This window comes from Aythya fuligula, chromosome 2, assembly GCF_009819795.1.
Source record: "Aythya fuligula isolate bAytFul2 chromosome 2, bAytFul2.pri, whole genome shotgun sequence".
In the NCBI taxonomy this organism is placed as follows: domain Eukaryota; kingdom Metazoa; phylum Chordata; class Aves; order Anseriformes; family Anatidae; genus Aythya; species Aythya fuligula.
The window spans coordinates 113,524,396-113,548,203 of NC_045560.1; the positions used below are offsets into that span (position 1 = coordinate 113,524,396).

The 23,808-nt window shown below is 42.8% G+C and overlaps 2 protein-coding genes across 5 annotated transcripts in view; one reads left to right on the top strand and one right to left on the bottom strand.

The window, feature by feature from the left end:
- Positions 1-1,443: 1,443 nt before the first annotated feature.
- On the top strand, positions 1,444-2,804 carry CEBPD (CCAAT enhancer binding protein delta). The gene has a single exon (XM_032182192.1). It carries the CDS (start codon positions 1,444-1,446, stop codon positions 2,503-2,505), a length of 1,062 nt encoding a protein of 353 aa, XP_032038083.1. The 3' UTR covers positions 2,506-2,804.
- A 968-nt stretch (positions 2,805-3,772) lies between these two features.
- The window catches only part of SPIDR (scaffold protein involved in DNA repair), a 69,686-nt gene continuing 49,650 nt past the window's right edge, over positions 3,773-23,808 (bottom strand). For 2 of the 4 annotated variants that reach the window (XM_032182191.1, XM_032182187.1), the window contains 9 exons: positions 21,312-21,399; positions 18,854-18,997; positions 18,705-18,764; positions 14,929-15,127; positions 13,623-13,775; positions 8,828-8,921; positions 7,445-7,559; positions 6,899-6,952; positions 3,773-4,423 (listed from right to left, as the gene is read on the bottom strand). In XM_032182191.1, coding sequence (XP_032038082.1) covers positions 4,295-4,423; positions 6,899-6,952; positions 7,445-7,559; positions 8,828-8,921; positions 13,623-13,775; positions 14,929-15,127; positions 18,705-18,764; positions 18,854-18,997; positions 21,312-21,399 — 1,036 coding nt within the window. In that variant the 3' untranslated portion in view covers positions 3,773-4,294. The remainder of the gene's footprint in view (positions 4,424-6,898; positions 6,953-7,444; positions 7,560-8,827; positions 8,922-13,622; positions 13,776-14,928; positions 15,128-18,704; positions 18,765-18,853; positions 18,998-21,311; positions 21,400-23,808) is intronic. The other 2 variants (XM_032182188.1, XM_032182189.1) reach the window with 2 other exon arrangements.

Below are 23,808 nucleotides of genomic sequence, written 5' to 3' on the forward strand. Positions count from 1 at the left end.
TTGGGTGTTTGGGCATACTGTTTTTTGATGTGGACAAAGAGAATTGTCCGGGGGGAAAAAAAAATCTACTTTTTGTCACTGTCAAGTTGTCAAATTCAATGCCTAATGCTCACCTGGATGCAGGCTGCATGATCAAGCCCCCGAAGAGCAAAGCCCGGTGTTCCTGTGAATTTAATGGCAGTGCTGTTCTTGCCGGAAAAGCAGAGTCTCTCCCGGCCAAACCTCACCTGCCAGACGGGGCACACTTAATGCTGCTCTCCGAAGTCTTTGCCCGAGGAGTTTATAGCTAGACGGCGAGTGTACAGCAGTCCTGTCCCAGCTATTTATAGCCAATATATGGCTATATGGCTAGCAGTATATATTGCCAATATATTCACGCTTTGGCAAACAGCGGCATAAGTAACTAAATAAACCTAAAAAGAGAGCTTCCGAAAGTTTTTTTTTTTTCTTTGGGTTGGTGACAGCCCCCGCGGTGCCTCAGGAGGGCGCCTGGGTGCTGGGGAGCGCAGCGGGACTCGCGTGGGGCCGGCAGGAGCCGAGCCTGCGGGATTTCGGGCAGGGAACAGGGGATGTCGTGGCCCCGGGGGGGGTGGACGGGGCGATGCGGGGAGGGGGCAGGCGCCGGGGGTCCCCTTCCAACCTGCCCCCGTCCCCCCGGGGCCACGAGGTGGCAGCGCTCCGCACCCCGCCGGGGGAAGCAAACAGGAGATAGGGGCTGGGGAGAAAAGAGAGGGAGGGGGGACACAGCGGTGCCGCCTCACCTGCCCGAGCGGGAGAGCTCGGGGGTTTCTAATTTAATGTAAATTTATATATTTAAATATATATTTTTTAAGGGTCGCCGGGCAGGTGCCGCCAAGGAGGAAGGGCTGAAGGGGGGCAGCGCCTCTCCGCCTGTCTGCGCGCACCCCGGGGGGGGGCAGGAGGGGACAGGACGGGACGGGACGGGACGGGACGGGACGGGCCGAGCCTCCCCCTCCCGGCGGGGCAGCGGCGGAGCCCGGCCTCCGCACCCCACCCGCTCCCGCCCCCGGGTCCCCGGGGGTGCCGGGAACACCCGCTCCCCGTCACTGGGGCAGGAGGCGGGGCCGGCTCCGTATAAGAAGGGACCGAGCGGGCGGCTGCGCTCCCAGGTCCCGCGACGCGCTGCCCCCGCCGGCCTCCAGCCGCCGTCCAGCCTCGCAGCCGCCGCTCGCAAGGGGAGCAGCGCCCGGCCCCCGGGAGGCGAGGCGAAGCCGGGGCAGCAGGAGCAGCACCAGCAGCAGCACCAGCAGCAGTAGCAGCACTAGCAGCAGCACTAGCAGCAGCACTAGTACCAGCAGCAGCGGCAGCAGCAGCAGCCACCTGCGGAGGCTGGAGCTGCGGGCGGCGCGCAGCAGCAGCGGGTGGTGCCCCCGTCCCGGAGCCCCCTGGCCGCGTCCTTGCGGCGCCGCGAACCGCTCGCCCATGAGCGCCGCCGCCCTCTACAGCCTGGACTCGCCGGCATGCTATAGGAGCTGGTGCCTGGAGCCGGCCAACTTCTACGACGCCAAGGTGGGCAGCGGCGGCGGGCCCGGAGCCGCCTGCAAGCCGGGCGGCCGCGGGATGAGCGGCGACGAGGCCGGCGGCGGCGGCCCCGGGGGCAGCGGCTCCAACCTGGCCGAGCTGAGCGCCGCCGCGCCGGCCATGTACGAGGACGAGAGCGCCATCGACTTCAGCTCCTACATCGACTCCATGTCGGCCGTGCCCAACCTGGAGCTGTGCAACGACGAGCTCTTCGCCGACCTCTTCAACAGCAACCACAAGCCCGAGCGGGGCGGGGATTACGGCGAGTACCTGCCCGCCAAGGACCTGGGCGCCGCCGTCGGCTCCCTGCTGGGCGCCGAGCCCCGCGCCGCCTCCTCCGCCTCCTCCTCCTCGTCCTCCTCCTCCTCCTCCTCGGCCGCCTCCTCCTCCTCCTCGTCGTCGTCGTCGTCGTCGTCGTCCTCCCGCGGCGCCCTGAAGCAGGAGCCGGACTGGAGCGACAGCGACCTCTCCTCGTCGCTGCTGCCCTCGCAGATCGCCACCTGCGCCCAGACCATCATGAACCTGAGCGGGCAGCCCACGCCGCCCACCTCCCCCGAGCCGCCGGGCAGCAGCTCCCCGTCCAGCTGCAGCACCCGCTCCCCGGCTCCCCCCGGCGCCCCCCTGCCCTCCTCCGCCGGCCCTGGCCCAGGGGGGGCTCCTCCGCCGGCGACGGCAGCGGCCGGGGGCAAGGAGCGCGGGGGCAAGAAGTGCGTGGACAGGTTTAGCCCCGAGTACCGGCAGCGCCGGGAGCGCAACAACATCGCGGTGCGCAAGAGCCGCGACAAGGCGAAGCGGCGCAACCAGGAGATGCAGCAGAAGCTGCTGGAGCTGTCGGCCGAGAACGAGAAGCTGCACAAGAAGATCGAGCAGCTCACCCGGGACTTGACCAGCCTCAGGCACTTCTTCAAGCAGCTGCCCGGCGCCTCCTTCCTGCAGCCCGCCGCGGGCACCGACTGCCGGTAACAGGATTTTGGGGAGGGGGGGGAGAGCCCGGCGGGACCGCAGGGACGGCGCCACGGGGCCGTGGCTGGATGCACACATACCTCAGGGGCCGCGGGGACGAGCCGCGGGGCCGCGCAGCCCCGGGCCGGGCGAGGAGGACTGCGAGGAAGAGGAGGAGGAAGAGGAGGAGGAGGAGGAGGGAGGAGGAGGAGGAAGGAGCGACCGCGGTGGAGCCCCCGCCGGTGCGCGGCCGCTTCCCGAGTGCCGCGGCGACGCGGGGCGATGCCTGGGTCTTTCACCGCGAAAAACTCAAACCAAAAGAAAAAAAACAAAAATAACCCAAACCAAAAACCCACCCACCCTACCCTTCAAAAAAAAAAAGCTAAACGCCTTTTTTTTTTTTTTTTTTTTTCCCCTTTTCCCCTTAAATTATTTTTGTAATGGTAGTTTTGTTTGTCTTTTCTACATTTTACTCGTACTGATGCAGCTATGGTACATCTGTTAACATGATTCAAAGCCCTCATGTATTTTAGACGGTAGGATGACAAAGACTGAGCATGCCCGACCTTTTATATCAATTTTTACAGCATTTCTAAGAATAATAATAATAAAACGAAACAAAAAAAGCGTTTGAAACCAAGTCTGCTCTCGTCTGCCGTGTGTCCTGCGGGCGGGGGGACAGCAGGGAGGGTGGCGGGGACGGTCCCTTGGGTGGCACCGGCCTGGCCTGGTGGGGAGGCAGGTAAGGGGCGGGGAGGCTGGGGAAAGAAACAAAGAGGGCTTGGAAAAAAAAGGGGCTCAAAACTTGGCCCTTCCTTTAGCATCCTCTGCGTACACCAGCCAGGCTTTCCACCCCTGGCCACGGGAACCAGCACCGAAGCAGCCAGGTTGCTGTTCCTCTCCTGCTGGGACCTGCACAAAACCATTCACTCCTCATCCTCTGACCTGGGAGATTTTTGTAAATTACCACGGAACGGGATGAAAAAAATCCCTAATCTCAGCCTGAGCTCTCACATCAGTTCTCGTATCGCTTCTCAGACGACGACCGCATGGGAATACTTTGGTGTTGTCTGACGGGACGGTTAGACCTGTGATCGGCCTCTCCATACGGTCAGGGTGAGGACAGTGGTGTGGCCGACAGAGCACTTTACTCTTTACACGTAACACAAACTGTACAATGAAACACCCGCTCTGTGGGAAGCTACAGATAAGGTGGTACTTCCATGCTTAGGCAGCAATCGGCTGTGAAACATTAACTTTTTATGCTTGATGCTTTACAATACGCCTTGTTCAAATCTCTGTAACATTTATTGCAAGCTGATAACAAACACTACAATTTACAATTAGCGATGGCACCGTGGCAGGCAGGCGGGCAACACTTCGGGAATCTGCCGGTGAAACCCTCAGCTTACATCAGCGCTCGTGGCGAACAGCAAGGTGTTCATTTCAAAAACATCAGTAAAATAATTTCCATCGACATAATAAATACAGCATTATAAAACAAAAATAAAAATCACAACCGTTCAAAATTCCAGAACAAGACCTTTCACGCTCCGAAACAAAAAACGCACCGAAGAACCGTGGCCTCAAATTCTGAACCGATCAGAAAAGGACGAGTTCGGAAAGCCGAACAGATTTTTATAAATACATTTCTCAGTGTTAGCACACTGTGCGTTGTAAATCACAGTTTTAATAAACTATCTTAGTACTTATCGCACTCCCATTACACATTATCTGTGGCAACAGTTAACAGATAACCACATCACAAAGTCCACAGATACTGTAGTAGCTGACTGCAGTTCAGTCCAGTTCAGTTTCTTACAGCTTCCAGAAGAGCAATTTCCTCCAGTCCAACGCAGTTCGGCTGGCTGCTCGCGGAGTGGACGTAGCAGCACAGCAACCCCACCTCCTTTCCCAGCACGCTCCTCACCTCATAGCTCTGGAGTGATAAAAGCATGTTGATTAAAACAAACAGTCCCGTACATTCTGTTCTGAGCAGCGCTCGGCTCAGAAGACGCAGGGTGCGAGGTCCTCTTCCAATAGACAATTTTTTTTCAAGCACTCGGAAAGTGGCGTTAGGACTGATGGAAGGAATGAACACACTGCACTCGGGATAATTAGCTCTCGCTCCTGTGTAAAGTGCCACTTCTCTACCAGGCTTTCAAAAACTTGTTTAAAAAAACAAAAAAAGCTACTGCAAGCTTGAACTCTGTCTTGCTGAAGTGTAAACCTTTAGTGCTTTCTCACACTGGTGGGATTTCACACACCATGGGAATGTGCACATACAGCATGTCCTGATTACCTTAGCCAACAGACCCATTGAAGGAAAAATGTTATGTAGCTTTCCATTGTCCATCCCCTTCCTGCTTTATGTCGCATTTTACATCACGTCGTGCCTCGCTTGCAATCATTTGCACCTACACGGCTCCCCTAGTTAGCGAGCGGAGGGGCAGGTTAGCTGTCCTGCTGTGATCTGTGTGGGGAAGGGGTTGCGGGGCTGGGGTGACCGCTCTCAGATGACAGAGAGCACGATAACACAAGAACTGGTGACGCTGACTGCAGGCACCTGGCTTGAGAGGGTCTCTCGGAGCAGCTTCACCTGCATTTCTTCCGTCTGCGATACTTACCTAGGACCAGCCTCTGACCATATGCGGTGACCACATCTGCTGCCTGATTCGAGGTACAAATACCTCTTTTTTCCCCCCAGATTATTTTTATCCTAGACCAGTTCTGCAGTCTGACTCGCCGTGCAGCTGCACAACCAGCCACATTGGTCCGACTGCGGCGCTGCCACAAGGTAGGAACAAGCGGCCAGGGGCGGCTAAAACCAACCTCACTGCCAAAAGAAGTAATTAGGAGACTACACCCTTAGAAACTTCAGCAGCACTGGCCAAAAAAAAAAAAAAAAAAAAAACAAATAAACAAACAAAACAACAACAACTGAAGTGGTGTTTCTTGTGATTAATCTGTGTGGAGACATGCTTCTTTTTAAAACGCAGCAGTTCTGAGATGGAAATGCTTATGAAAAAAAAGGGAAAAAACCATCCCTGCATTTCAGCTAGGAAAAGAAACACCACCACCAGTTTGTTTGTAAGGTGCCAGTCTTCTAGATGGCATTATAAAAACTGAAACGTGACAAAGAGGTTGTCTGAATGCTAATAAATAGAAAAAGGATTATGTTTTGTCAGCCTGGAACAAACCAGACACATCCTCTAGAAGAGCTAGACTTGACTGCTATTAGAAGAGCAAATGTATTTTGGAAATTTCTCATATCTCTTTGCTTAAATGAAATATACACCCTCGCGCGTAAGAATTTCCAAGAAACTTCCACGTTAAATATCATCCATAAATCGCATTAAAACCACAGGGATGTAACTGCAAAGGACTAGGAGACCGTGTAACAGAGAGAAAGCAAAATGACCCCAATGCATGTCACCTAGCTGAAGACATTTAACGAGGATGATTAATTAGGTAGAGGAGCAGACCTTTGTACCCCCTCTCCAGCACAACAGAGGGGGGATCTCCAGCTCCTACCCGGGCTTGCCCCCTTTCTGAAGGTGCCGCTCCTCCTCTACTGATCACCTGGCAGCCAATGACAGCCCCGCACCTGCCCTCAGTGCCTCGCTTACCTGTGATAAATCTGGGTCACTGTGCCAAATGTCAGGGCCCTGCTGATAGCTCCGACTGAAGGAGTAACTACTTCGCGATTACATAAACTGTACTTTAGCCCATGGAGCCCCGTGCATTTCGTTTATACAGATCCCAATTGCAAAGTATTACTTTGCATGCATTTTGCTTTTTTTTTTTTCTAGTATTACCGCCCGCCAGTAATTTCATACTTGTGCTGTTAGAAAGCGGTTGTGCTTTATAGGGTTTAGAAGCCTGGAAAAGTAGCACGCTTGGACTGCGTCCTTGCTGCCTTTGGATTTTCAGCCAGAAAACGGAGTAAAGCCTAGCACTGCCCATACTGGCTCTGAACGTCTGGACACACTGCTGTTTGCAGATAGCTCTGCAGATCCATGTCTGAGCTAATGCTGTCTGTACATCCCGTCAGTGGCACCCCTCTTCTCTGCTGGGAGCACACTAACACGCTTCAAATCCACTCAGTCCCAGGCTGCACACGAGAAAAAAAATGTATTTCCAGTGAAATTTCCTATAGCTCCTCTTGTGGATCTGAAAAGAGCTGCCTGGAAAGGTGGTGGAGTCTCCATCCTCGGAGGTTTTCAGGATCCTGCCAAAGTCGTGGCTGACCTGACCACGTGTTGGCAAGAGCCCAGTGTGAGGGGTTGTCAGACGACCCTGCCATTTCTGTGGCACCAATACTTTCTCGCCCAATTCACAGCACCTCCTGGACTCTGCCTCTATAGTAAGTTACGCAGTTAAACTCTCTTTCATCAACACCTACTATACGTACCCCATCCTCACTGGCAGCAGACTTCAGGAGAGAAGAGATTGTTCTTTGTAGCAGCTGGAACGGGAAAATTAACAGGTTTTGTTCATGACAAAAATTTTATGTATAGGAAGACACTGTATTTGCAGATTCAAACAGTCACATTAAACAAAGATTAATGATTTCAATAGCATGGTTTTGTTTCTCCAGCCATAAAAGAAGAGGAGAGGTGAGACAAATGATGCTCAGGATGGGAGCCTGAAAGTTTCCCAAGTGCCCAACCCAGCAAAGCCCTTCAATTGGACCTGATGCATTTGACATTTTGGAAACCCTGGGGTGAACTCAGTGACTGTGTTACTTGAACAAGACCTGGGAATTGGATTCTCAGTCCAATGAAACACAAGCCTAGCACCAGATTAAATTATGGGGTACTCTTACATCTTCTTTTTTTTTTTTTTTTTTTTTTTTTTTGTAACAGAGCTGTTTATAAAAGTGTAATTTAGAGTAGCTATGTGTCTACATATCTAGCCTCATTATACTCAATAAATGTTAGCTCATTTCGTGCCATACCTTTACTTTTACTGTACTTTGAGATCGGGATGGACAACTCAAGAAGACTTCCAACTGCATTTTCAAAACTGGTGAAACAACAACTTCAGAGCACTGGTTGCAATACAGCAATCCTCTGAAGCATGCAAATAATGATGGAAAAACACAGAGAACGGAAAAGTTATCAATCACAAAATCAAAACACAAACAAAAAACAACTTGCTTATTCTCTAACTGCTTTGCTGGTAGTAGACTTGTAGTAGAAAAGCCTGGTTCAGAGATTCAGCAGATAACAGCGAATTGCTCTCCTCTGTTGGTGGACCTGAGTGACTTTCTTGGAGGACCTAAACTCTTCTAGCAAAAGGAACTTCTTTTTATAACTTTCAGCAACATGGGGGGGAGGTTGCTACTTATAGATAATGCAATCAAATATTAATCTCATAACCTTCTAAAAGTTATGGTGACAGGGGAAAAATAAGGTATAGATTTGGCCTAAATGACTTGTTGATTTAGGTCCTCATTCAGCAGACACTCAACATTTACAGCACACACTTAGGCCATATGCAGAAAATTAAGCACAGCCATAAGGGCTTGTTGGAATATGGTCTTAAATAAGTGCTGATGCTACATTGTTCTCCAAACAAAGCAAAAGTGTTCTTGAGAATATACTAAAATAAAATCACAAACAACACTACTATGTGTACAGGCATACCTCCTGGTTTTCTGCATGATAGTGTAATATAGGACAATAATTATGTTGCTATATTTTCAGCTTTCCCCCCTGAGGTTATACATAACAGACCATATGCAGTAAAACTTCTCCTATTTAGGAAAATGGTGTATGTTTCAACAGGATTGAAGTCACCCTGCTTCTCCTTATGCTGTTTGTAAGCTTTTCCAACAGGAAGAACCCCCTTTCCTTCTTTTTATGCTCTAACTGGTCTGCATTTTCCATTTATGTAAAATACAGCTCAGATCACAGTGCGGCACAAAACTGAGGTGAATTAGTGGTATGCAGGGTAACAACGCTGGGTAGAAAAATGTTGGTACACAAGAAGCTACTTTTCAAGGAGCTTAAAGCCAGGCCTGTGATTTATGTGGTGTGTTCATTAAAACTACTACTATTACAATGCAGAGGGGTATGAAACCTTTTTAAGCAAAAAATTAGCTTGGAAAAACATGGTGACTGCAAATTCAAACCATTTCATATCTTCTTGTATCATTCTTAATAAATTAATCTAACCTTGCTGGCTTTATCAGTTCATCAGCAATAAAAATACTACGTCTTAGTTCTAGGAAGGAACAAAGTGCAGTCTGTGCCTGCAGGAATTATTGCATCACCTATTGCTGTTATGGCTACATCTGCAGAACACCTGGAATCCTAAGGAGCACCCTGACTCTCACCTGTCCCGGGGATACAGTTCCAACTTTCCATTGCCACATCTGTCACACGTAGGCCAGGAGAAGGCAGTGCTCTCATTAACTCCGACAATGGTACCTACAGAAAACGAAATCCTTTTAAAATACTAAATGCAACCTAGCAAACACAGGCACACAAAAAAAGGGTCATGTTTGACCCTTTTATATTTTCATCTCAAGAATAAGACTCTTCCTTTCTTGGGGTCAGAGCAAGCCTAAGCTTCTCCAGCAGTCTCATTGCCTTCTCCTACATCCATCCACCAAGGAATGACAGCATGGCATTTTAAAAATATCAAAAGGTGGATATTTGAAGATTAACTTTCCAAACAGGCTCATTTGTTCTGTTTTGAGGGTTTTATTGCTTTTCTGTTTTGTTTGCTTGTTTTGTTTGTTTGCTTGTTTTGGTCTCATTGGTCCTGCAATATGTCCTTGGCAATAAGGAGTTAGAAAAATCATCAGGCCAGATTGTTTGATATCAATATTTAGGAAACACAAACCAATTAGAAGACACAATCACTTTCAAAGACAACGATGCAGGTTAAATTCCATTACCTATGGAGTTATTCTTCATTTATACTGATTTAAGAGAGATTAGATCTTGCCCACTGGTTTAAGTGTGTGCCTAAGAAGGGAATGCCAAAGACACTTAGGACTGCTATAAGGGGCTTTGATTCTTTTGGCAAGAAAAACATTCTGAGTTTTATGAGAAGCCAGTAAAGACTTTTAAACACTGTATTATGCCTTATGGTAATGGTATGCTGAAATAATTAGCATTGTTTATGGAGAAAATACTTAAAGTATTTTGAACTATACGTAGTGGATCAGCTCTAAGAACAAATTTACCATAAAATAAACTCTCAGTCTGGTACAAAAGATGCAAGGACTAAAAATTCCAGCTCCTTTTGAGCAAGAACCTTGCAGTTATGTAATATGTTCAATGAAATAAGCCCTTGGAGACTAGGGAGCATTCACACTGTCTGTGAAACAGGGTCTTAATCTTCAGCTTTCCTGACTCTCCTGAGACAAGGACTGTCAGAGACAAGGATTGTCAGAAAGGAGGGAGCTACACGTAAACAACAAAACCATATTGTCCTTCGGGAATTCAAAGGACAACAAGTCTGAAGATCAGGAAACCAACTTCTCAACTATTACATTTATAACCCAATCTTCTCTCTCTCTCTCTCTCTCTCTCTTTCTCCGCCCCTTCCATGGATTACACTGCAATTCTGTGTGTTTAACCTCTTGGGATGTAACAAAAATAATTTTGATTCTCCAGTTCCTGTTATAACCTGTGAGTTTCTATTGGCATTTGCAAGGTAAATGATTCCTGCCACAACAGAGGCATGTTTTCTTTGCTCATGGAAAAGAAAAAAACTACAATTTTGCTGGCTATGTTTTCTTTTTTTACAAAAAAGTCACTATTTCGATTAAAAACAAAAACCTTTTTCTGACTGATCTGTTTCTCTCTAAGCCTTTTAATTTTTCCCTCAGTGTTGTGCTATACTGCAACTGTGGAATGCCAGTGCACAAGTAACAGAATTACATCTGAAGATGAACCAGGATCATTCTGAGATTAGGTCTACGGGAGAGGTTTATTTTGATGAAAACAGAATTCCCTCATGAAACCACCAGAGATCACTGAAGTCAGAACAAACATAACTCCAAACAGCAACAGATCTAATAATCCAGTGACAGCCTTTTGCATCCTGTATGCACAGTGATCACTCAAGTTTAAGCAGCTGAACAGTTGCACATCTTTGTCAAGAATTTATATTTTGCTTGATTTTCACAAACCTTTTGGATATTCTCCCAAGATCCTATTTTTTTAAATGGAAATGCACATAGCCAAAATTAGGTTTTTACCTCTACTCTATTTTTCTGGGCTGTGGCTGACATCATTAAGAAGAGACTGACAATAGCTCAATCAGGACAACACCTGGAAAAACAGGTCTCGAGTGAGGAATGCAAAGGAGGATTAAAGTAACACTCTGGTTGAAATGTTTGAAAAATGAATATAGATATTATTATTTTTTGCCAATCAGTTACCCTGATTAATAGATAGGAAGGGAAAAATTTCAACCCAAAAGAGAGAGCGAGGTAACATGATTTACTCCATTTTGTTCAGGCTGTTACAAGGGAAACAGAAAAAAAAAAAAAACTGAGTAAGGGCTTAAATATGAAAACATGCAGTGTCAAAATTCAATCACTGGATGTGAATCATACACTAGGCAAACATCATTAATCATGTAATATTCCCGCACAACATATGTGGTATGAACTAAGTAGAATTTGCTCATAAGTATGGTTAGGAGGAGAAGTAGTTCTGTGCAGTATGAACTGCCAACATTTAGGGTGATCCTGACTCCTACAATACAGCAAAAAGAGGTTGGAAATTACTTTGCAATGAATAGTGATGAGAAAACAAATTATCAACCCTGTGCTCACAGGTGAGAAACACAGACTCATCTTTGAAAGAAGAACAAAGTTTCCAGGAGGAAGCAATCCCAGGTTCTCACTCGTCTGCTGACCAGGAACATATTGCATCCCAGAGCTGGTATGATCAGACCTCCCTGAAAGAAAGACTTCTGACAGACTCGGCGGCTCTGTTTGGATTACAGCGTTGCCCTTTCTGGTGGGGAAGGGAGGATTTGACTGAGTATAACTGGGAGACTTCACTGAGCAGAACACTGACACAAATACAGACAGTTTGCAGCAGGGGATATTCCACTGATCACCAGGAAGTTTTGCTAGTGAAGGCTGAGAAGGTACACTGCCAACCTCCTGAGAGCCAGGAGGAGCAGCAATGATGGCAAAAGAGCAGGGAGGGGCAATGCTTCAAGGAGGGGTAGAGGAAGCATTTGCAGCCCCTTTGAGGGGTGAGAGGAAGCCTACGTACAGAACACGTAGGTGACTACAAGTATGGCAAGTGAAAGAACGGCACAAAGAAAAACAATTAACAAAGTAATCTTGCTTCTCACTGAAAGCCAGATTAACATTTCTGTGAGTTTTTCTCTAGGTGAGAGAGAGGTGGTGAGTGAATTTTGGAGAAGTTAGTTTTTCTTCTATGGATTACACCATCAATATGTTCCCACCAACAAAACAATGCTAATACTGTTAGTTTCACATCTTCAGTAGAAACCTGTAGGCAGTAGCTAAACAAATTCCAAACCAGCGTATATATATCTTAAATTTTATTAAATAATTTTAGTTACACAAAAAAGTGAGGTTATAATCTATATATAGCTAGCATAGACATAAAGATATGTTACACTCTACATTGGTACAAAGCTGTGGGAACATACTGGTAACAGCTACCCCAGGCAAATTTCATATTAAGCAAGACAAGACTGTGGGATTAATTTCTCCTGTTGTCATTCTTACATCTGTAATAAAAAATCGGGGAAAGCATGACACCTCTTATGTAAGTGTACTGGGGCTGGCCAGGTAACATGAAATCCTCCAGGTAAGTAAAGTACTTGTTTGCACACAGGATCACAAAGGTGTATTTTCGTTGCTCTACTGAAAAAGGAAAGGACTCAAATTTTGCTTTATATACAAACTGTCAATGGGTCAAAAGCAGACAGGCACTTCCCCTACCTAGTTACAATAAACAAGAGCAGAGAAGTGGTAACTCTTAGCATAAATATTGCAGAGGTTAAAGAAAAGGCCAAAAAGTATTTCCTACTCAGTGACAGAAATATCCTTCAGGTAACTCACAGTATCAATGGGAGATGGACATACATAATGACTGAGGCTTACAGTGCTTGTAGTTGTGCTTATTTCTTGTTATGCAGAGTTCAAGACTGTCACTGCAAGGTGATCATATATCAATCACAGAGGCATCACTAACCTGTAGATGTATTCTAAGAGAAGGTATGTTTAGTAATAGCTTTAAGTAGCTTAAATTTGACTTTTCAGTGTACTGCTTTATAGCTGGAAGGATTCATTTGTAATCATTATTTGCTATTATTTCAAGCCTCTCAAACATTCAGGTGAATACTTCGAAGTGTAAACGTAAAACAGTATCAAGAATTTTCTACAAGGGCTACTGGAATCATAAGAGTTAAATTAAGAGAGAAAACTGTTTTTAAAAGCTGAAAGTACCTGGCTTTTAAGGGCTTTTCCCTATAGGCACTATGCATTTGGGGGGGCTTAAGAACTTGACTGGACTAAGTGTTATAAAATATATTGTATGAAATCTTTCTGTACTATTAGGAAATATTTGAAATTACACTGTAAGAAATGTTTCTGCATGGTTAGTGGTAGGACTAAAGTATTAGACACAGCAATGATCCAAAGTGGCTGGTGAGCAAATATTGGCCAAGTTAAGCTAGGTGACTATGGTGAAATATTAAATTGCCCCATTGCAGCAGAGCTCCAGGGAACTCAGACAGTAACCCCTACTGCTCAGAGTCTGGCTGACATAATCTTCTCCACCTGCCTGAAAAATATTGGTATACCTTACTGTTGCCAATACCAACAAGGCTGGTGTGAACAGAAGGCTCCTGAAAGAAGATGCTGAAGGAAGGAATATAATAAACCAGGCCGTGCATCAAACCTTTATTCTGGGTGGGAGCAGTAGCCAGGCAGAGCTTGGCCAGCAAAAGACAAATGGAGCCCAGGAAGAAGCATAAGAACTTACATATCCCAATGATCTACAGCAATACTGTGCTTTTTTATTCCTGCACCCTGCTTATGCAAGAAATCAATACCAGGACCTGAAAGATTAAAGTGAACACGAATAATTAACCACATTCATTTCAAAAAAGGCCATACGAACCTCTCACAGCACAAATGGAATTGGCCTGTGTGGCAGAATCCAGCTCATCGAGTTTGACAGGGCCAGGCAGCTCACTGAGGTCAGCACCGGCAGCCGAGCACAAAAGAGGCTTTTGTAATAAGAGAACAGTACGTTCAACACAAATAATCCTACCTGCCAACAAAGACATTTCAACTCAGTACAGTAACAGGGAAAAAGGTGACCATGATAATTGTCATGGCCAATAAAGACAACGATCTCTGCCAGCTACTAAACAGATGGACAGACTCCATCAGGTTTTCTCAATGACAAAATATTTTGCTTTCAGTGATACATGCAGCATGCTCTTGTTACACTTCGTGACTCCCAGGGAAAAGATTTAAAAAAAAAAATCTAACATGGCAAAAGAGAATCAAATCCCATGCAGACTTCATTGTACCACACTGGAAACACGAAGTTATTGTCTCTTCCCCCAGTAATAAGCTTGGACACCCCTCAAGGTGGTCTTACTTTGTTTTAAAGATTACAAAGAGCAGATGCACGCAATACTTTACTCTCCAAAGCAGAGGTGCGTGGCTCAGTTTGCATGAAACCAGTACAACCTCAGCTAGTAAGGGAAAACAGACCGGTTAGCAGATGCAGCAACAGGACACATGGCTATTTACACGGTTTGGTACTTCCCATCCACTTGCATCTTGGAAGTGAGGGAAGGCAAGAGATGTGAATTACACCTCCCCACACAGATGCACCACACAGAATGATGGGCGAGCCTCGTTTTTATGAGCAACTAAAAATGAATGTAGAGTGAACTACTTCACAGAACCTGTATGGTGGGAAGGGCTCTCACAGCTGAGATGCTTTATGGTAGTTTGGAAAAGTTCTGTGTCTAGGGACATGCAAGTCTCTAGATTCATTGTCTTACTCCTTTTAGAAGTAGTAAGCTCAATAAAACAAGTTTCTGCAAGAATACCAAAACAAATGAAACCAAGCTGCTTACTATTTCTGAGTCTTCTGTCAGCTAGCAGATTTGATTGATACCGGTCTTTAGATTCAACAGTCATCAAGGAAGACTGACAGAAATATTGGTGAACATACCATAGGATAATTTCATTTCTCAGTTTCATAGGAGATATAACCAAAAATACAAAAGAGAAATCTCACAGAAAATTTCTAATTACAACCCCATTCAAATTTCTCATCCCAAACTTGTAACATTTCATCTTCAATTGAGAGTGAAAGTCTCTGTAGGCCACATATTACAGTGTTATAGATTAGGGTGTTAGTTCAGTTCAATTCCAACTGCTTCAAAACCACATGTAAAGCTTACCATTTCCCCACAGGGCATCCTTGAAGAAGATGAGTCGTGAGGCAGCACTGAGGGCTTCTATGATTTCCGTACTGAGAACGCATGATGCAGCAATTGACACAGCAACAACCTTTGGAATTGTGTGAGCTACATCTTGCAGTGTGAAGTCAGTCACAAACAACAAAATCTCTCTTTGATTTGTAGGAATACTGTGCTTTGTCTACGATTTAAAAGAACAAACAAACAAACAAAAAAAAAACAACTAAATTGGAATGTAGTCATTAACTTTTAGAAGAAGGAAAGACTAAAGTAACATCTTCATCTTTAAGCAACCAATAAAACCGACACATTACTACGCTTAGGGCCCGTACACAAAAATGAATTAAAGTTTTATTGGAATTCCTCATTACTCCTTAATGCAGATATGGAGTAACATCTCTACCTTAAATTAACTTTACAAGATTGATCCACTGTGAGCTTGGCTCTACCACTATCAACTATCATGTCTTACTCACTTGGATCTGAAAATAAATTTTATGAAAAGTTAATTGACCATTTTTATGAACAAAGTCTTGCATAATATTTCCCTTGGAAAAAAAGAAAGGCTAACACTACCACTACTATTATTTAGCAAATTTTCCATGCAGTGTTATCTGATTCTCAAAACCTCCACTCCTTGCAGTGGATAGGTACTGCAGTTACAAAGCTGCACGTTTCTTGTTGAATAAATACATCTCCAAATATTTGAATGATACGTGAAAGTAGAAAAGTAGATAACTTATAATTAAATAGATAATCTTATAATTAAGAAACACAAGAATCCATAATGACAATGTAAGTTTTCTGACTATGACAGGTATGAAAATACTCTGGTGCAACTAAATTATGGTACATCAAAATTAGTGATGTCACAACAAAAAAATAATTAAATTTAATGTCAGACTTCATATCTGAAAACAGTTATTACTAATTCATAATTTTACACTATTTATAATTATATATATATATTTTAATTTTCACACTGGGATGATGAGCAAGACAGATTGCATAGACATGATGCAGACATCAGTGTTTAATCCAGGATCTCTAACAAAACCAGACAATTTGACGATCTGTTCTTTTCTTCTTCTTCTTCTTCCTTTTTTTTTTTTTAAACATGAAGTTTGTATTTACACGCATGTGAATTTTCCCACACTTTAGGAAAAACAAGTTTAATAACTTGAGCATATTGCATATTTACCAGTCCAAACAACTCCTAATTTTGAAGATTCTAGTATTTTAAAATATTTAACTGAAATTAAATTACTTTCTTAATTAAAAAAAAAAAGGCTTTGTTACTATTTAATTAATCTGTTGCTTAAAAAATCATACTTAAAACATTCAAATGAAATTTAAATACTACAATGATTGGAGAGACATATCACAGAAGTATTTTATTCTCAAAGTTGCATTTCCCTAGCACAAGGTAATGCAATAAGAACCCCAACTTTTTGTCTTCAGTTGTGTTCAAACCCTGAAAGTGTTAACCAGGCTAAAATTAACTTTTTGTTCATGCTAGCAGCTCTTAGAACAAATGCAGTAATTAGAAATAATGGCTGGTAAAACTTGTAACTCGTATATTATGGTCCTGCCTTAATATATGCTGGCAATCGCATTTACATTTTTTCTTTTCCTAATAACTGTATGCATTTGAGTACCTCCTCCGTACAGATACCATTAAAATATCTTCAAAAGAAAGATTTTTTGCAGCTGTCCCGTGAGAATTCCTAACACGTTAAAAGCTGGCTTTCAGAAGAGTCATCCAAAAAGTAAATAATAATAACAGCAAAAAATCACAAGTTAGTATAAAATCATCATCTTGCTGTGTGTGACAATTTGTTCTGAACAGAAAGGACACAACAGACAAATAGCAGCAGGATTGAGTTATAAGGAAGGACAGCTCCTTAACCACAGATGGAATATATTTCCTCATATTCCTTCTGTACCACAGTACAGATTCTGAGTAATAATAAAAGCGTATTTCCATTCCTCCTTCACACAAACGAAGCATCTCAGAATACTCTTGCTACGTAGAATAAATATTATTTTTAAAGTACTTTTGACTTAACTCCTGTAGCAGATTATCTAATAATAACAGACCTGCTAAACGAAGCAAATTGTAGTCCCTAGCTCACATATTATAACTTGATGATTTTGCACATGAAGGATAAATCGTCTTGGCGAAGGTAACTGCAGTAAACAAGCTGCTGTTCACGACCTTCTTCTGGAAGGATTAGGAAAGTGATACACTAACAGCAGGTAAATGCTTTTTATGTTTCTAGAAGTGTTACCCAGCAGTATTACAGAAAAAAAGGAGATTGCTATTGATTTCCAATATTACTTTCAAAAAAATCATGAGCAGTCATATTCACTCATGAAAATCTAGTGCTTACTGTTCACTAAACGAAAAATACCCAGTAAACTTCCTAGTAGCAAGAAGAAATTACAGACTTTTTTTCGTGTTAGATAAGCTTCCATTCTTCAAAGTCACAACTGTTCCTGCATACTTCATCTTCCCTCTAGTGGAGTGATGAAGTGATTCTACACAAGAATATTGATGAACCCTGGTGTCTCAGACATAGGTAGATGTACCTAAATATAAAAATGCTTGGGTAGCATACCACCAGTCTGTAATTTATTTATTTAAATTGAACAGGCTGCTTGGAAACAGAAGTCCACACATGTACATGCCCATCTTTCTGTTAGCAGCCTGAAGGTCCTATCAAGGTAGACATAACTTCCCACGTTTGCAAATGCTTTGCTGTCATGTTGGTAAATACTCTGCATGCGCTCAGCAGAGAAAACACGGCTGAGTGACAAGAGATACCCCTCATCACAGGAGCTAAAAGTACTGCCCGCCCCAAAATCAAATCACAACACATTGGCTTTTGAAGCAAGAGGACAAGACCAAACTAAATTTATGTCTCACGCTGGTGGGAAGCATCCCCAGCTATTTTGCTGGCCGTTCTGGAATTTCTTTGTCTTTGGTCCATATGCTTTGATTCACACTTGTTTCTTGTGGAGCTGATGGACAATTGCAAATTATTCTCCACCAGAATTCAGGGCTGGCTGTACTGAGGATCCAGTCGCCAGGAAAAAATAAATAAATCAGCAACAAAAAATTCCTTTAACTACTGAGGGAGTTAGCAACACTTTGAAAGAAAATTGTAGCATCATTCAGAAACAAATAAATAAAACATAATTATAAGCTTTCCAACACAGTATGGATGGCAGATGTATTTACCTAAGAGTTCCTCCTTTCTACTAGCTGGACCATAAAAGCCAAATTTGCCTGAGGGGCTTCTATTGAAGTCAACAAAAATAGTCCACCCACTTGCATGCAGAGAGCAAAACTGATTTTTTATATAACTGTCATCTGTTCAATTCTATCCCCATTCTGCTGACTGGGAACTTCTTGCTATGTATCTAAGGACAGTACATTGATTTTCATTGCAAGTCTCAACTGTCTGTAAGCTTCCTTACTACAGTGAAACATTATCTCTAGCTAGATAGCAAGTTATTCAAGTATAGTTCAGCTTCTAGAGCAAATGGGATTGAAACCATGCAGCTTCAACTGCAGTAAGATGCAGTCCTTCTTACCCATTCACAAGCATTTTAGACCTGGTGATAATTCTGCACAAATAGCTCTTGAAGATGATACAGGAAGTTTTTCTTTCCCCTAAACAAGATAAATGCTGGCCTTTCACACATCATTAAGTTGATTTTATGTTGATTTCTTCACTAAGTGAAAAGATTACCTGCAGCCTCAGGTATAGCACTTGTGCCCAAAAGCTACAACGTTCATTACAACCATCGATCTGAAAATAATGGTACAAAAACAGGGAATGAGACAAGCAGAAATTCAGTGGTACAAAGCATTTGTCATCAGACTTTTAAAGCAGCCTACCTGAAGAATTTCCTTTAGACCATGAACAGCTGGTGGCTGGTACAAATTAGAAATCTGCTCTTCCTCATCCACTTCCACATGTATTTCACCAGACTGAACAGTAAGAATGTAACAGAAGCTGGGAGGAGGAAGATTAGTTGTCATCTATTAAAAAAAAAAAAAAAAAAAAAAAAAGGAAAAGAAATGTGACATTAAAAAAGGCACTTCAATCTGGCCAGTCAGGTTTTATAATAATAGCCAAAATGAACCACACAATTTACATTTTAAGAGTGATGGGAAAATAAAATAATGACCCTCTGAAGTAGGAGCTGAGTTAATAAAGCAACATGCACAAGTTATAAGTGAAATCAGCTTGTGTGTATCATTCTTTCCGTAATCTGACATTGATCCTCATCATAAAAACATCTCATGATTTGGCACACTTGGCAAACACTGCAGCTATTCCAAGGTGGTGATTGTTGTTTTTGTATTTTTTTATTACATGGTAGGAGTACCCTGATTATTTATTTTTTTAACATCCATAACTTTTCTGAGATTTGGGGACTTTTGCATGTGGGTGGGTTTTTGTGATAGTAAACAGATGAAGAACTTTTAAAGCTGCCAAATTAAATCCAGGACAGCACAAGGAGATAATGAAGAACAGGAACTCAACAACTACAAGAACTGCTCTTCTTGTGTTATGCCAGATTTTTCTGTCCCCCCCCCTTAAAAAGTATTGTGACGTAACAACTTTATCGATCTCCACTCAAAGACAGAGAAAGGCTTCTGAGAAATAAAAGACCCTGCTAGAAAATCATTTTTATTTTTGATCTGGTAAATATTCTTCTAGCAATGTTTATAGTTAATAAAGTGTTTAATTTAATATGAGAAATATGAATCTACTAAAGACAGCTGCCCACTCATTTTAAAAAAAGTTGCATAAGGGAAAAAAAAAGACATCAACCCATATTCTTGTTTGGCACTAATGGCACTGAAAAGGTACCTGAAGGCACATATGGCTAAAAAGAAATCAGTGTCACAGATCTCTTCTTCCCAAGCAACTTTTTCAATGTGTTGGCAGTATTATTTATTTATGCTTATATGTGCTTCCATAAAACTGTGTGTAAAGCTATACTGCTTGTGCCACAAAAAATGTATTGCACCTAAAAAACCTGCATTCTGCCAAAAACCTGCAGCAGTAGAATATGCTTGATACTCTGTAGAATGAATTAGTATTTCAAAGCCATGACAGGGTGTAAATTGAATTATTATGGAAAGTTTCCTCCATTTCTAGATTGCTAATAAAACAGAGAAAATGGAGAACAAATGAAAGTCATAACAATGCTGAAGAACATTTACGAGCTTTGATCCATTGGTGGATATTCCTATTCTGTTGTCCACAGTAACACACAAAACAACCCACTCCTCTAAGACTTCTGAAACGTCTATATGAAAGGGAGAACCAAGGAGACAATAGCGGTTTCACTCAGTTTCAGTCTTGGTTTACAACCAAGGTCTGAACTTTTTATTATTCAACATAAATCCCTGTACAATCCGAAGAACACTGTACACTGAAGCGAAAACATTCTCAGACTTTAGAAATAACTAGAAACAACTTGCAATATCCACCTTTTATGTCCTCTGCTTTTGAAACTTGTTTATTTCCAGCTTTTTCTGCTTTATGAGAACTTGCATCCTGATTGACTCCTCTAGGCTCTAACACAGATTTTTAATACCACAAACTTCTTCCCCCAAGAACAGCTATACAAGAACAGCAGGACAGCACAAGTACTTGGTCACCAAGAAACTTCTCAAATGACCTCGTTTTACCAAAATGCCACTCAATATGACATGACTCCTTTTCAAATACAAAAGCTAATTAAATGAAAATTAAATATGCAATTTTAGATTTGCAAATGTACAGTAACATACTTCTTATTCTTTTCAATACCTCACATTAGGAACTTCCACCACCTCCCAAAATCACAAAAACATTAATTATTTTCTATTAGTTTATTTTTGTGTTCATCTGTTGACTGTCTTCACATGGGACAACTGTCAGCCAGAAGCACCCTACCTAGTATAAGACCTAATTCCAGCAGTCAGTCTATTTTCACTGGAATTAATCTCCAGAAAAGAGCTTCAAAAGAATGAGTTAGTATCACTGTATATAGATTTCTCAGATAGCATGGAGCCAGCTAATATCTCTTTCCTCCTGCAAAGAAAGGAGAGGAGGAGTAATTTGTCTGGCCATTCTATCACCCTAGCTCTAGAGGATTAAGAGAACACCAGCTGCATCGTTTTGGAAAGAAGCTGCTGATCCAGAGTGCCTCAGGTTAGCTTAGAACCAGTAAAACAACACTCAATAGCTAAATAAAGAGAGGGCGAGAATCTGATACCCAAAATAAATATGATTACACTACTAAGAAAAATAGTAATCGTGAGTGAAAAAACACATTTCCACAATAACAAGACTTACCATTTCAGGGTCTTGACTTTGTCCAGGAACTTTTACAGGCACTACTGGAGGCCATAAGCTGTCAATCAGGCTAAAAAGTCCTAATGCCCTTCAAAAAAAAACAATAAAATCAAGTTTAGAATGCTTCTCCCTGTAATATGCTACATTAAAAAGACTCATTAAGAAATATAATTTATACCATTGCATGATTATGAAAACAATTTTAAATCATATTTGTTTTCTAGAAGCTGCTTTTGATTTGGTCTAATTAAATCTCCATCATTTCTGCTGCAGGGTGGAGAGGGATGCATCACATTCAGCGACAAGCAAGTCATACTTAATGCTTTGCCATGAACAGCCTGCTACATGATAAAATCCAGGAGAACAAGTAAATGCTAACTGGGGAAGGACACGGTCAATCTCTTTAAAAAAAATTACTTTAAACTATTTTAACTGGTAGATTGAACAACATGTTTTGCTTCTAACATTTTTCGTTCTTGCTTTTCTCTAACTTCTGATTGCCACTGAAATCAGGAAAGTTATCAATTATCAGATATGAACAGAGAAACAGGCAAGATTTTTTGATCTGAAACACACCCAGGCCTTGGAGTACCAACATGCAGAGAACCGTCTCCTTTTTACACAGCTGCTCACTTGGTTATGATTTTTATTTATTTCAAGTTTTCCACCTTCAATTTAGAAACAGACATAGGATTAACAGCCCAGCATATGAAGGTGAACTGCTGCAAACTCTTCAGCTTTAGCATGCCAAGCTGTAATTTGCAGCAGTTCGGTGTCTGGCTTGTCAGTTGATGCGTCATCGCGCAGTAAAAGCAGAAACATCTATGGGAGAGGCCAAGAAAATAGCTGAGGGAGGGGAAATAGCCGCAGATAACCAACTTGAAGAGGTGTGCATTTCTGAGTTAAAGCTCTCAGTTATCTTGTCCTAGTTCTCTGTGCATGTTCTGCACAGGCAAAGCACAGAGATCTGGATTTTAACCCCACATTGCCTCTGAGAACAAGTTGCCTGTCCCTCCAGTTACGAAAGCCACTACTTCTGAAACAGTTCTGTTTTAGCAAGTCCAAAACTTGCTAAAGCTAATCTTAGCCTCTAAACAAAAACGCCTAGAAGAAATAAAAGGCATACTCTTGTACTGGTCTGAAGCATGTTGCAATATGCTGCTTCTCTTCAAGGACTCGTGGAAGATCTTTAAAGTTCTGCTTTTATCTCACTTCTGCTTAAATTTATCTATTTCTGTATTTCCCTTGTTCTTCTTTTGATCCTTAAGTGCTTATGCCTTGGGTATCTATAGGCAGTGAGCTTCTTTCCACTTTGATGCCTATGGACCAACACTGTAAGAAGTTTTACAGATGTAAATGTCTGAGACTGAGTGGATATTCAGTCCACAAGACTGGACATTGTGGAATAAAGCTTTTGGTTCAAGATTTGGGTAACAAACTGGCAGATTAAAATGATGATGTTGCTATCTGTAGTTGTGCTCCTCATGCTAACGAACAGACCAGAAATACAAACGTGCTGCCCTTGTACAAAAGCGGACTTCCTGACTTATATGGCATCCTTGGCTGAAGGTTTGTGTCTTGTTTTTAACAGAACATCACAACATACAAAGCAACACTTCTTAGGCATTAAAGGGATTTTAGATGAAAATGGCCACTTCTTGACTCCTTGGTACGGCAACGTCTTGTATCACACAGACTGATATCTCTACAGTTGCAGGAGGGCCAATGCTCAGTGAAGCAAACTGGCCTTGTTCATTGGGACACAAAGAAGGAGAGTTACAAAAACAGAGTGGCCTTCTGTACAACTACAGCAGCTACACAGGTGGCATTCCTCATGCAACAGTAAGCAGAAGGGCGAGGGCAGAATACATTTATTAACATACCACAAACTCTGTTTGTGTTTGTGTCTGTGTACTCAGAGATTATGTATTTATCATTATCAACTTAGGGCAAAGAAGCTATGTTGTTGCAGTTCAGATATAATTACATCTCCGCACAGACCTTACATTGATCTCTCAGGGATTTTTAAGTTTGCATAAGGAACATGAAGTTGTCTTTTAATGTCCAACTCTCTTCTAGCTTGCAACCCCATATCAGAATACCTACAACACATGGTACACTGTCTTCAATTACTTGTGCCCTTTTGGAGAAGCTCACCAATTGCTTGAAGTAGGAGCACTTAATTATTACTAAATTACAGCATTTGTTTACAAACAGGCAGATGAGCAGCGTCTCCAAGAAGAGAGTGTCTCCTGCACATCTTGGATTCATCCTTTTCTTTGACTCCAGTCAGGCAAACCACAAGGACATTTGCCACCCAAGGAATTTGCGAGTTCCCGATCACATTGTGTGGGGACGTGGGGAGCCTCCTGTGTGGACAGGGAAGTCCTGGAGCTGTCACTGATGTGCCAGGGGAGGTATCAGACAGGGTGATCCCTGAGGAGCTCCCCCCTTGCTTCTCCCATTCACATGCCTCCAGGAGAGTTAACTCTTTACG

What these genes read in the sequence shown, in the direction of transcription:
- CEBPD (XM_032182192.1), top strand. Translation starts at nt 1,444, where the DNA reads ATGAGCGCCGCCGCCCTCTACAGCCTGGACTCGCCGGCATGCTATAGG.